Raw genomic sequence first — 17,684 nt, forward strand, 5'->3', positions numbered from 1 at the left:
TATATATATATATATATATATATATATATATATATATATATATATATATATATACTAGCTGTTGGGGTGGCGCTTCGCGCCACCCCAACACCTAGTTGGTGGGGGCGCTTCGCGCCCCCCCAAGCCCCCCCGCGCGCGTAAGTCGTTACGCGCCATAATAGTTACGCGCCATTGTAGTTGTGTCCCTATGTCCCACCTGTGAATATATATAGATATATATATATGGTTTTAACTACGTAAAACTTGCGAATATACAACATTCTTTGCTGTCCCATTGTCTTTGCATATAAATAGATTGTCAGGTTTACCGACTCTTGAACATGCAACATATAATGGTCCATGGGAAAACAATCTGTATTCAGATCTATACCTCATGATTCTAATGATTGCCCTTGAGCTTTGTTGATGGTGATTGCTAATCGACCATTCCCTGTCCCGGTGTCCCGGTCGTCATTTACATCCCCCTGTTTCCCCCGGTGTCCCCGTTGTAGTTGTGTCCCTGTGTCCCGGTCGTCATTTATATTCCCTGTGTCCCGGTCGTCATTTGTATCCCGGTGTCCCGGTCTGTATATACATTCGTTTTTTAGTTTTGTTTTTCTCCTTTATTTTTTTCCTTTTTTTTTTCTTTTTTAGCTTATTTAGATTTTTAGATTTTTTAGTTTTTTTATTAGTTTTTAGTTTTTTTTCTTTTTAGTTTTTTTGTCCCGGTCGTCATTTATATCCCCCTGTTTCCCCCGGTGTCCCCGTTGTAGTTGTGTCCCTGTGTCCCGGTCGTCATTTATATTCCCTGTGTCCCGGTCGTCATTTGTATCCCGGTGTACCGGTCTGTATATACATTCGTTTTTTAGTTTTGTTTTTCTCCTTTATTTTTTTAGTTTTTTTAGTTTTTTAGCTTTTTTATTAGTTTTTAGTTTTTTTGTAGTTTTTGCCTTTTTTTAGTTTTTTTAGTTTTTTAGCTTTTTTGTTTTTTTTATTAGTTTTTAGTTTTTTTTGTAGTTTTTGCCTTTTTTTAGTTTTTTCAGTTTTGACGTCACCTGATCCAGTTTTTTCAGGTGACGTCACCTGATCCACGATCCACAGATCCACAGACAACTTATTTTTATATATATATAGATAGTTTTTTTTTTACTTATGTCCTGGTCGTCATTTATACTCCCTGTGTCCCGGTGCTTTGTTGATTGCTAATCGAACATTCCTTTTGTCCTGGTCGCTTTCTCTTTGAGTGTCGTCATTTATTAGTTTTTTCCTTTTTTTCTTTTTAGTTTTTTATTGGTTTTTCCTTTATTTTAGCTTATTTTTCAGTTTTTTCCTTTTTTTTATTTTTTTTTTATTTTTTATTTTTTTTAGTTTTTTACCTTTTTTTAGTTTTTTTTAGTTTTTTAGCTTTTTTACTTTTTTTATTAGTTTTTAGTTTTTTTTTGTAGTTTTTGCCTTTTTTTAGTTTTTTCAGTTTTTTTTTAGTTTTTTATTGGTTTTTACCTTTATAGTTTTTTTAGTTTTTTAGCTTTTTTTTTTATTAGTTTTTAGTTTTTTTTGTAGTTTTTGCCTTTTTTTAGTTTTTTCAGTTTTGACGTCACCTGATCCAGTTTTTTCAGGTGACGTCACCTGATCCATCCATCCATCCACAGACAGACAACTTATTTTTATATATATAGACTAGCTGTTGGGGTGGCGCTTCGCGCCACCCCAACACCTAGTTGGTGGGGGCGCTTCGCGCCCCCCCCAAGCCCCCCCGCGCGCGTAAGTCGTTACGCGCCATAATAGTTACGCGCCATTGTAGTTGTGTCCCTATGTCCCACCTGTGAATATAGATATATATATATATATATATATATATATATATATATATATATATATATATATATATATATATATATATATATATATATATATATATATATATATATATATATATATATATATATATATATATATATATATATATATATATATATATATATATATATATATATATGGTTTTAACTACGTAAAACTTGCGAATATACAACATTCTTTGCTGTCCCATTGTCTTTGCATATAAATAGATTGTCAGGTTTACCGACTCTTGAACATGCAACATATAATGGTCCATGGGAAAACAATCTGTATTCAGATCTATACCTCATGATTCTAATGATTGCCCTTGAGCTTTGTTGATGGTGATTGCTAATCGACCATTCCCTGTCCCGGTGTCCCGGTCGTCATTTACATCCCCCTGTTTCCCCCGGTGTCCCCGTTGTAGTTGTGTCCCTGTGTCCCGGTCGTCATTTATATTCCCTGTGTCCCGGTCGTCATTTGTATCCCGGTGTCCCGGTCTGTATATACATTCGTTTTTTAGTTTTGTTTTTCTTTTTAGTTTTTTTGTCCCGGTTGTCATTTATATCCCCCTGTTTCCCCCGGTGTCCCCGTTGTAGTTGTGTCCCTGTGTCCCGGTCGTCATTTATATTCCCTGTGTCCCGGTCGTCATTTGTATCCCGGTGTACCGGTCTGTATATACATTCGTTTTTTAGTTTTGTTTTTCTCCTTTATTTTTTTCCTTTTTTTTTCTTTTTTAGTTTATTTAGATTTTTAGATTTTTTAGTTTTTTTATTAGTTTTTAGTTTTTTTTTTCTTTTTAGTTTTTTTGTAGTTTTTACCTTCTTTTTAGTTTTGTTAATTTTTTTTTTACTTATGTCCTGGTCGTCATTTATACTCCCTGTGTCCAAACTACAAAAAAAACTAAAAACTAATAAAAAAGCTAAAAAACTAAAAAAACTAAAAAAAGGCAAAAACTACAAAAAAAACTAAAAACTAATAAAAAAGCTAAAAAACTAAAAAAACTAAAAAAAGGCAAAAACTACAAAAAAACTAAAAACTAATAAAAAAAATAAAAAAGCTAAAAAACTAAAAAAACTAAAAAAACTAAAAAAAGGTAAAAAACTAAAAACTAAAAAAACTAAAAAAAGGAAAAAACTGAAAAATAAGCTAAAATAAAGGTAAAAAACCAATAAAAAACTAAAAAAAAAACTGAAAAAACTAAAAAAAGGCAAAAACTACAAAAAAACTAAAAACTAATAAAAAAAGTAAAAAAGCTAAAAAACTAAAAAAACTAAAAAAACTAAAAAAAGGTAAAAAACTAAAAAAAATAAAAAATAAAAAAAAATAAAAAAAGGAAAAAACTGAAAAATAAGCTAAAATAAAGGTAAAAACCAATAAAAAACTAAAAAGAAAAAAAGGAAAAAACTAAAAAAATTTTCATCTAAAAAACTAAAAAAAACTAAAAAAGGTAAAAACTAAAAGAACTAAAAAAGAAAAAAATAAATGACGACACTCAAAGAGAAAGCGACCAGGACAAAAGGAATGTTCGATTAGCAATCAACAAAGCACCGGGACACAGGGAGTATAAATGACGACCAGGACATAAGTAAAAAAAAAAACTAACAAAACTAAAAAGAAGGTAAAAACTACAAAAAAACTAAAAAGAAAAAAAACTAAAAAAAGGCAAAAACTACAAAAAAAAACTAAAAACTAATAAAAAAGCTAAAAAACTAAAAAAACTAAAAAAGGCAAAAACTACAAAAAAAAAAACTAATAAAAAAAATAAAAAAGCTAAAAAACTAAAAAAACTAAAAAAACTAAAAAAAGGTAAAAAACTAAAAAAACTAAAAACTAAAAAAAAAACTAAAAAAAAGGAAAAAACTGAAAAATAAGCTAAAATAAAGGTAAAAACCAATAAAAAACTAAAAAAAAACTGAAAAAACTAAAAAAAAGGCAAAAACTACAAAAAAAACTAAAAACTAATAAAAAAAGTAAAAAAGCTAAAAAACTAAAAAAACTAAAAAAACTAAAAAAAGGTAAAAAACTAAAAAAAATAAAAAATAAAGAAAAACTAAAAAAAAGGAAAAAACTGAAAAATAAGCTAAAATAAAGGTAAAAACCAATAAAAAACTAAAAAGAAAAAAAGGAAAAAACTAAAAAAAATTTTCATCTAAAAAACTAAAAAAAACTAAAAAAGGTAAAAACTAAAAGAACTAAAAAAGAAAAAAATAAATGACGACACTCAAAGAGAAAGCGACCAGGACAAAAGGAATGTTCGATTAGCAATCAACAAAGCCCCGGGACACAGGGAGTATAAATGACGACCAGGACATAAGTAAAAAAAAAAACTAACAAAACTAAAAAGAAGGTAAAAACTACAAAAAAAAAGAAAAAAAACTAAAAAATCTAAAAATCTAAATAAACTAAAAAAGAAAAAAAAAGTAAAAAAATAAAGGAGAAAAACAAAACTAAAAAACGAATGTACATACAGACCGGGACACCGGGATACAAATGACGACCGGGACACAGGGAATATAAATGACGACCGGGACACAGGGACACAACTACAACAGGGACACCGGGGGAAACAGGGGGATATAAATGACGACCGGGACACCGGGACAGGGAATGGTCGATTAGCAATCACCATCAACAAAGCTCAAGGGCAATCATTAGAATCATGAGGTATAGATCTGAATACAGATTGTTTTCCCATGGACCATTATATGTTGCATGTTCAAGAGTCGGTAAACCTGACAATCTATTTATATGCAAAGACAATGGGACAGCAAAGAATGTTGTATATTCGCAAGTTTTACGTAGTTAAAACCATATATATATATATATATATATATATATATATATATATATATATATATATATATATATATATATATATATATATATATATATATATATATATATATATATATATATATATATATATATATATATATATATCTATATTCACAGGTGGGACATAGGGACACAACTACAATGGCGCGTAACTATTATGGCGCGCGCGTAACGACTTACGCGCGCGGGGGGGCTTGGGGGGGCGCGAAGCCCCCCCACCAACTAGGTGTTGGGATGGCGCGAAGCGCCACCCCAACAGCTAGTATATATATATATAAATGACGACTTATACTTATTGACGACATGACTGCCTGTCCATGGATTATTCTTTATGGTTGATTGTGTTTGGCTATGCTCTTTGACCTATGTGATTGTATGGATGAGTAGGGTTGAGGCCTCATTCAAGTGCTGGTCTATATTAATCACAAATTTAGGAAAACAGTCTTCCTTTTCTCCTTCTGTCTCTTTTTTTTATGTGTTTGTGCTGTTGCATTGGTGATTTCTCTTTTCATGATATATATATATATATATATATATATATATATATATATATATATATATATATATATATATATATATATATATATATATTTATATATATATATATATATATATATATATATATATATATATATATATATATATATATATATATATATAAATGACGACTTATACTTATTGACGACATGACTGCCTGTCCATGGATTATTCTTTATGGTTGATTGTGTTTGGCTATGCTGTTTGACCTATGTGATTGTATGGATGTGTAGGGTTAAGGCCTCATTCAAGTGCTGGTCTATATTAATCACAAATTTAGGAAAACAGTCTTTCTTTTCTCCTTCTGTCTCTTTTTTTTATGTGTTTGTGCTGTTGCATTGGTGATTTCTCTTTTCATGATATATATATATATATATATATATATATATATATATATATGAGAAAATCCCTCTTCCTCTGCTCCTATTGACGTGCAAAATTATTTATCCCATTAGACTGCAAAATTATTTATTATCCCATTTTATAATGTCCATTAGCTACATTGATTTTCTCGGTCCAATGCTTTCATAGAATATTTGAATCTCCTTTCTTGTCGCAAACTGAACATAATTTTACCCTTATGGTCAGATATGCATCGTAGATTCGCTTTCCACATATTTCCAAAAGGCCCAAGGATAGCGTGACTTTCAATTGCTTGACACGATAGTTATGGTGATTAACGCTAACACTGAAAAGTTAATGTATTGTCTCCTTTATTGCTTTGAAACACCTTTCTTTGTTATTTCTTTAAAAAAAAAGAGAAAGAAAGAGTCGCCAGTTTTCTTTATCTTAGCATCAAATAGCTACTTTTTGTCTTTCATATTTTAGGCCAATCAGGAGCAACTGCAATGAGGAAAGCATAAAGATAATTGAAAGCATTTCCGAGTTGAGTAAAAACTAAATAAAGGATATCAACTAGAAAATTTCGAAACTTAAACTTAAAACTTAAGGAAATTAACTTGAAAGCTTTAAAATAGCATAAACGAGGTAAATAATCACTTGATATGTTTATTTATTTTACATTAGTATGCTTTTTAATTTAGTAACTTATTGAACTAGAAGCTTCTTTAAACTGGGTCACAAACGGCACACACAATCGATGTCAATTTAAGAACTTCACACTTGAAACCCTTATTACCCCTATATTAATGCTTACTGATTATAAATTAGTAATTATTGATGAATAAAATAACAGCTCTCCTAATTATCCAACTGCATCGTATTTCTTCATAACTTTTTTCGTATACAAACTGCAACAAGAAGATACAGACAGCTCGAACACATCTATTCTCTCTGTTAAACCGGTATTAAATAGAACAAAAAACCCTGTTAATTAAACAATAAAGGCGATGGGTAGATAAAATAGCTCCTCAGAATACAGACCACTATATTTGCTACATTCTAATATGCTTCCACTAAAGCGAAAGTTATTCGTAATCGTAAAGAACGATAGGTAGAAGAGGGTGGCAGTTTCATCGTGTTTAGTGAAGTTTTATTTAAAATTTTAATTTTGCATTTTACTTTTATGCGAAAGCACTCATTAATGAAATATAATTTTTGTTCATTCTTGTTTATTTGTAGCATAGATTTCTATATACTACACAATAATGAATGAACGAAACGTGGCACCGGGCGGGAGTATGCCCTTGTAAACTCGCTGATCCTACTAAGTTTTTCGATGTTTTAAACCGATTGACTATCGCATAATTTTTGGACTTGTGATGTTTTTGGGCCAATTCTGGACCAGCAGTTCCCGATTTTTCATGATAGCCGGTTTTCTAGGTTATCACAGAACAGTTTGACAACAAATTTCATGAAAAGGCCTAAATTATGGAATTAGAAGGCTCCTGCACGGGAGCTTATAGGAGATTATTTTAATGGATAAATATACTTTGAGTACCCCTTTATTCACAAATTACGGTACAAGTATTTAAATCACATGCATATAGATTTTTTTTTTATCTCTATTTTCCAGAAGTGCAGTTTTTCATATCTTGCATTTGTTTCAGGAGACAATTGGCTATGGACACAAGATTGCTTTTATTTTTCTGGTTATGTCAGGTAAGCTCTCTTAGTGTTTAACTGTATTTTTAATTATCATTTGCTATAATGAGATATTTTTATGAAGTTGATTGTATTGCTTAATGTTTTAAGAATAAACAATATTTATCAATATGAATTAAATTTACTCAACTCATGCATACAATGCAATACAACATCGATCAAAGTATTCGCAACATAGAGGTGGGTTCGCAACTGCTGGGTGTAACGAACATAAAAACTCGCTATTGAACGCGAAAAAAAAAACATATAAGGATAAAACAATAAGATTAGAAATTAAATTGAAAGACTGGAAAAATAAAAGAAAGTGCTTTGAAAACATTGCATGGAGGTTGACCCAAACTTGGGTTTTCAAACAAAAACAATAACAAAAAGAATATAGAATATGCTTATCTTCTACCATCAGTATTCATTAAATAATACTTAGTATTCTCCTTTTTCAAAAATTACTGATTATCTTTAAGTAATCCAGTTCTCATTTTTGCTAAATCTATATTTATTTGAGATTAGCAATACTTGATATCTAATTGACAACATAGACCTTGCGGAATTATCAGAAAGGAGTCGATACTGAGAAGCGAAGGAGGAGGCCAAATCAACAATGACCTTTTGTATAGAAGTAAAAACTGGGTTTGATATTTTAAAGTGTCGTATTTCAATATTTGGATCTCTTATCCGTTGCAAATCGGAATACTTCAACATTTCTTCTTAGTTTCTCTGATTCAGTTGAGGTTTTAATGGTGGGGGGGGGTAGAGTTTCCAAGGGGTTTCACTGCATCAATTTGAAGTATCTTTTGGGGTTAAGACACTAAGCTTTTCTACACAAGTTTGCAAAGTTTGCGCAATCATGTGTTCAGCAATAGCTGCCACCCAGCAAAATGCTAACCACTTCCCACAGTAAAAAAAAAAAAAAAAAAAAAAAAAAAAAAAAAAAAAAAAAAAAAAAAAAAAAAAAAACTGTTTCAGATAAACTTTCTAAGAATACTTGCCAATTGACACTGATTGAATTGAACATCAATAGAAGGATTAGGGTCCCCATCACGGTCGCAGCAGTAGCTGCAACCTAATGACCTCACTGTGCCACATGGAACTGAAAGTTGATATATTACTAGTATTGTTTTACATCTATGAAACACGAAACGTTACCCCATACGGTAGAATGCCCCCAAACTCTAAAAGTGAGCCATTTTTATCGTTAAGCTTCAGTTTTACTTTTAGTAGAACTGTATTATCGTTTTTTATAAATTAACCCGCATCAACTAATATGGATCTGTTCACTCCATCTTTCCTGTTAAGCAGTATATGCCCTACATCATCACCGGCTGTTGCGAGTCAGCAATTAGCAAGGTAATCGGCCTAGGATTTGTTGCGTGATACGCTTTTCGATAGTTTTCAATTTGAAATGGACACTGGGGGGGGGGGGTGTGCTACATCATAAAGATAAAGCAGAAAATGAATAGAATATGTCGAAATTTTACAAAAAGTATGTAAAATTAAGTTTACTACATTTAACGCCATTCCTAAAAAAAGAGCCAATAGCTTATGTGGCACTTGTGACGAGGTCGGGACCTAAAATTAGACTCGGTACTAGAGATATCGATTTCATCGTCCTAGCACGTCATGAAGCACCGAACTCGCCAAAGCACTAGAAATCCCTCCAACTCGTCCAAAGAGATTGGATTTGGTCCGCTTATGTCAATCACGTATCTATAATTTGTGCTTATTCTCCAACTCACCAAAGCACTAGAAATCCCCCAACTCCCCCAAAGAGAGCAGATTCAGTCCAGTTATTTCAATCGCGTATCTAGAAGTTGTGCTTATTCTTCCCATCAAGTTTCATCCCGATATCTCCACTCTAAGCGTTTTACAAGATTTCCGATTTCCGTAATTTCCGTTTCCTCCCTCCATCCCCCATGTCACTGGATCCAATCCGAATTGAAAATTTAACATCTGTGACATGAGATCTTTCTATACATCAAGTTTCATTAAGATCCGATCACCCATTCGTTAGATAAACATATCTCAATTTCCACGATTTTCCTTCCCTCCATTCTACCCCAGATCGTATTATCGGGGCGACTGTTATCAAGTAAATTAATGCAGGTCCCTGATACGTCTACCAATTTGCATTGTCCCAGCACGTCCAGAAGCACGGAACTCGCCAAAGCACTGGAAATCCCCTGGAAATCACCTCCAAAGAGAACGGATCCGGTCCGGTTATGTCAATCACGAATCTAGAACTCGTGCTTATTCTTCCCATCAAGTTTCATCTCGATCTCTCTACTCTAAGCGTTTTCCAAGATTTCCGGTTTACAAGATTTTCATATCCCCCCTCCACCCGCTTATGTCCCCGGATCCAATCCGAATTGAAAATGGAGCATCTGAGACATGAGATCTTACTATATATCAATTTTCATTAAGATCTGATCACCCATTTGTAAGATAAACATACCTCAATTTTCAGGATTTCCCCTCCCTCCAACCCCCCTCCAATATGGTTGAATCGGCGAAATTTGTGTTATAAAGTTGATTTGTTCAATTTCCTGAAACACCTACCAATTTTCATCGTCCTAGCACGTCCAGAAGCACCGAACTAGCCTAAGCACTGGGAATCCCCCAACTCCCCCGAAGAGAGTGGATCCGGTCCGTTTATAGAAATCACGTATCTAGGACTTGTGCTTATTCTTCCCACCAAGTTTCATCCCGATCTCTCCACTCTAAGCGTTTCCGGTTTTCCCCTACAACTCCCCCAATTTCACAGGATCTGGCCGAGATTTAAAGTAAGAGCTCTGAGACACAAGTCCTTCTAAATATTAAATTTCATTGAAATCTCATCACCCGTTTGTAAGTTTAAAGTTCCTCATTTTTTATAATTTTTCTGAATTACAACCCCCCCCCTCCAACTCCCCCAAAGAGAGTGGATCCGGTCTGGTTATGTGAATCACGAATCTAGGACACTTGTTTATTCTTCCTACCAAGTTTCATCCTGATCTCTCCACTCTAAGCGTTTTCGAAGATTTCTGGTTTCCCCCTCCAACTCCCCCAATGTAACTGGATCTGGTCGGTATTTAAAGTAAGAGCTCTAAGACATAAGGTCCATCTAAATATCAAATTTCATTAAGATCCGATCACCTGTTCGTAAGTTGAAAACATCGCAATTTTTCCTAATTACCCCCCCCCCTAAAGAGAGCGGATTCGGTCTGGTTGTGTCAATCACGTATCTAGAATTTATGCTTATTTCCTCCCACCAAGTTTCATCCCGATCTCTCCACTCTAAGTGTTCTCCAAGATTTCCGATTTTCCCCTCAATCTCCCTCCAATGTCACCGGATCCGGTCGGGATTCAAAATAAGAGCTCTGAGTTACAAGGTAATTCTAAGTATCGATTTTCATTGAGATCCGATCACCCGTTCGTAAGTTAAAATACCTCATTTTTCTAATTTTTCCGTATTAACCAAAATACCCCCCCAACTCCTTCAAAGCGAGCGGATCTATTCCGGTTATGTCAATCATGTATATAGGACTTGCTTATTCTTCCTACCAAGTTTCATCTTGATCTCTCCACTCTAAGCGTTTTCCAAGATTTCCGGTTTCCCCCTTCAACTCCCTTAATGTTATCGGATCCGGCCAGGATTTAAAATATGAGCACTGAGATACGAGATCTTTCTAAATATCAAGTTTTATTAAGATCTCATCAACCTTTCGTAAGTTAAAAATACCTCATGTTTTCTATTTTTTTTTCGAATTAACCGTCCCTCCACTCCTCCCCCACCGGGTGGTTGAATCGGAGAAACGACTATTTCTAATTTAATGTAGTCTGATCCCTAATACGCCTGACAACTTTCATCGTCCTAGCTTATTTGGAGGCGTCCGAACTAGCAAAACCGGGACCGACAGACAGACACACAGACAGACGGACAGAAATTGCGATCTCTATATGTCACTTGGTAAATACCAAGGGCCATAAAAACCGTAGAAATTGAAGAATGAGGCTTTCTTGTTAAAACAGTTAATATTTACGTTGAAGGAATCAGGAACCAGTGTTTCCCCTTGGAAGATCCCACTCCACGGAGAATTTTCTCCAGAAAATCCCCCCGGAAAATTCCCTCGAAAAATTTCCATGGACAGTTGCCCCCATGGAAAATTTTCCAAGCGCAAAATTGAGCAGCCACAGAGAAAGTACAGAATAGGTGCCTCAAAATGTCGATCAGATATCCTAAGGGGTAACAAAAGGAACTGATATCATAAAAGCCTCTAGAACAGGGGTTCGTTGGTTTCCAATCAAATGAGAATCCTCCGAGGTTTCTAAGACCACGAGGGAGATGATTTTGAGGAGGAGGGGAACTCTCCTCCTAAACAGAATAAGTTTTGCTCGTTTTCTGGTTTAATGTTACTCTTTACTTTCATGGTAACAGCGTAGACAAGAAATATTTTTGGAAATCAAGAGGGATCGCTTATGAATTTCTACCCCATCTCCTCTTCCTTAGTAATAATTTTATATTTAATTGACGACTCAATGAGATTTAGGATGTTTTTGCATTAAAATGCAACCTTTGAGCCATCTTCCTCACTGCTAGAGATCTCAGCTACAAAAATTTGAAATTTCGCTTTTTTTTTTCACAGAAAGATCACGGATGAGTGTTTCTTCTAACTTCTAGATTGTATCCCTGATGTTCATTTTATCTGTTGTTTATTTTCCACATTGTTAGTTTTTTAATTCTTCCAATCTGGGTTTTTATTTGTTTTTACTTTCTGTAAAAAAAAGAAGTAAAGGATACGGCATTAGACTTTACAGTCCGTACCGGCGGTGCTGATCTCCGTTTCTTGGCCCTTCAGCCAGGAAGTGCAATGGGGGGTTGGGGGCCAGCCATCCTGTGCTTTCGCACACCCTTCCTGTTTACCTTTCCCAGATTTCTCCAGGTACCCATTTAGAGCTGGATCGACTCTGGCTAAGCTTACAGAGTCACGCCACTGACCCCCGTCCCAAACTGAAGAATTGGGTACACTGGGATACGAACCCGCGTCCTCTCAGACGAAAGATCCCGAATCCAGCGCACCAACCCACTCGGCCAGGACGGCTCCGTCCCGTACTGTTTTACTTTCTGTACTGTCCGTTTTTGTCTTTATATTTTTATCTGTTTTTTTTTTTGTTCTTATTATGCTCAGAATTGTGAACACGTTTTTTGGAGACTTTCTGAAGAAAAGTCTCTAAGAAAATCTAAAAGTCTCTAAAGAGACTTTTAGATTTTTTTTAGGACATCTGATTAAGATTTTGAGGTGCCCATTTTGTGCTTCCTCTGCGGATGCTCAATTTTGCATGTTAGGGAATTTTCGGTGGGGAGAAGATTTTTCCGTGGGGAGGAGATTTTCCGCGAATGGAAACATTCTGAAGAAAATTTTTCCTTGGAGTTGGACGCCTAGCATCGAAGGAATCAAGTGGTATTTAGTTTCCTGTAATAGTCTATAATATGTCAAATTGCCGAAGGATAGCAAAAGTGAGTAAACATTTTGACCAAATGGGACAGATTAAGGTTTGATCCTCTAATCGCCTTTTATCACAAATGGTTGGCTACAATTTGATATCTAAAAAAAAAATCAAAGTGATTAATTGTGTGCGATTTTTTTTTTTTTTTTTTGTAAATTCAACTATTAGTCTATTTAATAGACATAAAATTCAGCATGCTGCTCTGTCTTGTAATGAAGTAATTTTTTAGGTGAAGAACGATACGAGCGTTTGCATGATATAAAAGGTATGCTGCAATATCGATACCATGAATTTATACTTTTATTGATTTTTTAAAATTTAAATTCTTGAGGGGTTTTAAAAATACAGCTACAATGTCCGTCACATGCACAAAGGGGAGGGAATTGCTTTGAGTCTGGGTGTTTACCCCCTGAAGTATGAATATTTTTACGATTTTCTTTATAATTTTGTAATTTGACTCTAATTTTATTCCTGAATTATCAAGACAGTCTTCTCCAACTACAAATCTTTATCTGTTGAGGGGACGACTCAACACCAACCCGACTGCAGATGGTGAATTGAAAATGGGAATGGAATGGATGCGTCAATTGTCTTATCAAAGTTTTGTTTTTTAAAGTTTTGGTTGCTATTAGTACAAACCGCCCCTTACTTACAGTTTGTTATTACGAACGGTTTAATTTGGTGCTACGATGACTTGCTAGTTATATTAGGCTTGTAGTTGAAGTACGGTAGCAGAAACAGCTGTAGTATAGCAATAGTAGTATTCCTACTAGTAGTTGTAAACATAGGAACTAATCCGCGTGATAATGTTGAAAGAGAAAAGAACATGGTTTGCTTGACTAAAAAAAACTCCTTTATTTCTGGCTTACTAAAGAAATAGTAACCTCTGAGTGAATTGGTCAAATAGTCCTGTAGGTATTTTCTTTTCGACCTCATAACGGAGTATCATAGAAGGATAGGCGAGACCTTGTCTACTTGCTAATGTTCAGATCTAGTGAATTTTGACGAACAAGTCACAGGATACCCAACTGCCTTTTAATACTCTTTGGGCCCCGGGTATCACCTCATTCTATTCTGCATCAGATAAAAATTTTAAGATAGCTATTCTAGTCAAAACAGTCCAGAGATTAAAGAAACGTCCCTCCAGGTGCAACTCGAGCCATTCTGCCCTAGGGATGAGGGTGCCAAGCTCTGCAAATCTTATTTCAAAACAGAGGTTTCATATATGCATTTTTGAGGGATTCATCGACTTCAGAAATCATGTGCGTCACATGGTGCGTGTCGAGCGTGGCAAAAGTGTTCAATCATTGTGGAGACTGTGACACGTGTGATGGAATATCCCAAGCGTGGTGTACGTGTATGGCACACCTGGTGCTCCGAGATGAATGCCAGGTGGCGGAAAGTTCAATGACCCCTTTTCTACCATATTTGAAAGTTAAACATGTACCTTGCTAAAACGGTTATTTTATTTCCAAAAAAGTTGGCATTTGAAAGTCAGAAACTAATTAACAATATGAGGCTAAAATTACTTTACAAGTTCGGCTAATTTTTTCCAGCTCGCGAGTATTGGTCTGGCAGCTTTCGTCCAGTCATGAATGTCAATGGTAAGCGCAGCCGACTTCGCTAGCCAGCTTGCGAATACCGTAGCGTCTTCTAATTATTGCAATCTTCTTCGATAGATCTGTTGAAAGCTAGCTACCTTTTAAGGTGATTAATATAAGAAACGTAATGAAAGAATCACCGAAGCTATTTTGACATACATACTTTGGGTGTGTCCTGGAAAAGATAATGACCCAATCATCCGTTAATATAATACGCCTTCTTATTCTGTATACGTACAAGTTCTTCATGGCGAATTGGTTAAATAGGCATAAAACCCACTTCTGTGATTAAATTGGCCTAGGTTGGGAAAAGTAAGGGTACTTGTGTATTATTCAGAACACACTCAATAAGTGAAGTTAGGTTCTTTTATGAAACAAACTGCAATGCAGGTACATTTTATGAGAAAATCCGGTTTCATAGCCACAAAGACAAATCTCAATTTAGTTTGCTAAGCATGGTGGTAGAAGATAGTGTCTGAACATGGATTTTGAAATGAAGATTTGGGATTTGCCAAAGACTGAAAAAAAGGCAATTATATTTTCCAGGATAAGGGATTGTCGAACAACAAAACAGTGCGTCAATGAACACAACATGACTTTATACTCTTACGAGAAGGAACAATTAGGTTAGATTAGGTTTACCTAATTAAAATGTACCTGTATCATAGTTTGTTTCACGAAAGAACCTAACTTCACTTATTGAGTGTGTTCTAAATAATACATAAGTACCAAACTAAGTTAAAAGGCTTTCATATAACGTACGTAACTTTGTATACTAAGTGTTTAAGTCAAGTTACGTTAAGTACATCTTTTTTTTTTTACTTAAATAGCTCTTGACAATACACTTAGACGCTAGTCTATTAGCGTAAAAATCCATAAAGCCCTCAAGGATGGTCGTCTAAAATTATCACAATCGTTGTAAGTAAACTATTCAAAACTTAAAAATGTGGAATGGTGATGGGATTTCAGGTCTGATCATGATTGTATTACAGCAGGATGGCTTGCGATGAAAAGGAGATGCGAAAGGCTCTCTAAGAAATGTTATATTATGCATATTGTCAAATATTATTTATTTCAAAATTCATTTATTTTAAAAATTGTTTTAGTTGCTCGTGCATAAATTCAATTTCGTTGCTATTCTTTTCTATAACGTAACATAAGCTCGCATAAATGTGTGTACATAATGCAACATGGTTATGCTAGTGTGGAAGGCTCTAGGGCGTAGTGTGAAAGCATCATTATGGTCAACAATTAACATATACTCTATTCTTGTATAATAGGCCTACCACACACAGGCACCCAAAGGTAATAGCACGTACTGCAACTATCTCGCCTAAAGATCTTATTCAATTTCTGAAATAATAGCCAAAACCTCTTGCTAAGTTACTGTTAAAAGGATATCAGCACGACAATATATGCTCGATACTATTTCATCCTTGTGACCCACATTCGCATGCTGACCGTCCCTTTGAGAACTACTTGGCTAACACTTTTTGGTAAGAAGCGTAAAAATGTCACATGCGAATTTTAGGCGTAGATACCATATTTTGTCACTTCTGGACATATTTCTAGCAAATTAACTTTTTAATTAGTTTGCTGAATCAAATGGTATGTATGAGAAGGTTCAAACACCTCTTACTTGCAATAATCTAACCAGGTTTTTGCACTTTGAACTATAAATATATAGCTTTTGATGTAGACATCAATGCTTTTTTTTAGGAACGAGATAAATTTTTTTCACCACCCATTATTCTTGTCAAATTTTTACGTTTTTAACTCGTTTTAAATATGCCGAATTGAACATACAATGTTTTTCTCGTGGAAATTGTTATACACAATCAAAATATGTTGTTGGACTCCCATAGTTTTTTGCTACTATGTTTTAAGTTTAATTTGAAAAAAATTGGCTTTCCGGTAATCTTTTATTTAATGCGTTCTTATTTTCTAACAAGTTTCCAGTTTCAAAGCTAACAATGAGAGTTGCTAGGCCCATAAATTATAATTTATACGAGTTATTTCTTGAAGAAGTTAAAAATAACATTTTAAAATTGTTTTTAGGTTACCTTCTTTATGCTTGAAGTTTTATTATAGATTCCCCGCAGAAAAATCTAGCTACTTTTCTGTTGTCCAGAACTTTTACATAATTAGACTTTTTACTATGCAATATTTTTGGAAATATGTGAAGACATCAGCACTTACTATTGCATGTTCGGTGTCAGCCAGAGGCGTAGCTCCAGCATTTTATTTGGGGGAGGGCAAGAGGGGGTCTACATCTGGAGAGTCAAGGAACATGGGCTACATAACAAGTTCTTCTCCAAATTATGGGGGGGAGCAACTGTGTCCCCCCATACTGGTGTCAGCCTAAATAATTGTGTGTCACCATATAACAAGGTTCTAAGAGACTTAGTGCTTATTGAAAAAAATGAAAAAAAGGTTAGAAATAAAGAATATCGCGCGCTTGAAATGAGCGTAAATTGTTTATATTAAGAGCACAATTATATATCATAGGTAGCTAATTATGAAAAAAAAATCAAAGCCACCCTCGATACGTGATTAAAAAAAACAACAAAAAAACAAGAACTGCTTGAACTCAACAAAAATAGCCATCGCACATTTTGGTGATTTTAAATGTTTCCCCGAAGGAACAGTAAACATATTGGCAACAATAGTGGAAAAATATATTATACCACATAGAAATATATACATGTTCTCTATGCCCCTTGATAATGTTAAAGTAAAAAAAAAAAACTGTCAGGGGGAAGGTGGTGTTTAATCAAAGATGGTGTTAAATCAAAAAACAGATGGTGGGGGAACACTTGCGATGGTGTTCAAGATACTGATCTAGCCAAACATGAATAAATTATTTATTGTTAATAGATAAGCATAAATAGTATTTGAACAACTTGAACGAAATTTAAATATTTTTTATTGTGATTTGGAAGTCCGAGATTTGACAGTTTTGTTTTTAATTTCTATGAGTCCAGTTCGCAAATACTTATATCAAAAGAATTTACAAGCCCAAATATCGTCAGGTACTCATAATCAAAACACACTATATAAATAGTCAACCAGAATCACAGCCTACGAAATTCACACATCGCCAAGTCAACCTCCAGCCCCCTAAGATTTTGGATAAACAATTATTGTTGCTTTGAATAATTTGATCCTTCCCCAAAATGTGGTTCCTATCTCCCTGAAAATTTCTATTTCTTTCCTACGTACCTGTACGGAATGAGTTTTTATTTCTCACAGCGGATTCTGAAATGGCGTAACCTCAGGTTTGTGGGTAACTTTTGCTAATACAAATACATTTTTCAAGCATAACCCCACTTGGTACGAAAGTCTTGA

At 34.3% G+C, this 17,684-nt stretch overlaps 1 protein-coding gene across 4 annotated transcripts in view; it reads left to right on the forward strand.

Moving 5' to 3' along the window:
* LOC136031200 (protein madd-4-like) overlaps nt 1-17,684 on the forward strand; it is a 369,461-nt gene that overhangs the window by 30,276 nt on the left and 321,501 nt on the right. For all 4 annotated transcript variants that reach the window (XM_065710561.1, XM_065710563.1, XM_065710562.1 and 1 more), the window contains exon 2: nt 7,200-7,251. In XM_065710561.1, the coding sequence (XP_065566633.1) occupies nt 7,200-7,251 (52 nt within the window). The remainder of the gene's footprint in view (nt 1-7,199; nt 7,252-17,684) is intronic.

Source organism: Artemia franciscana, chromosome 9 (assembly GCF_032884065.1).
Source record: "Artemia franciscana chromosome 9, ASM3288406v1, whole genome shotgun sequence".
Taxonomy (NCBI): Eukaryota; Metazoa; Arthropoda; class Branchiopoda; order Anostraca; family Artemiidae; genus Artemia; species Artemia franciscana.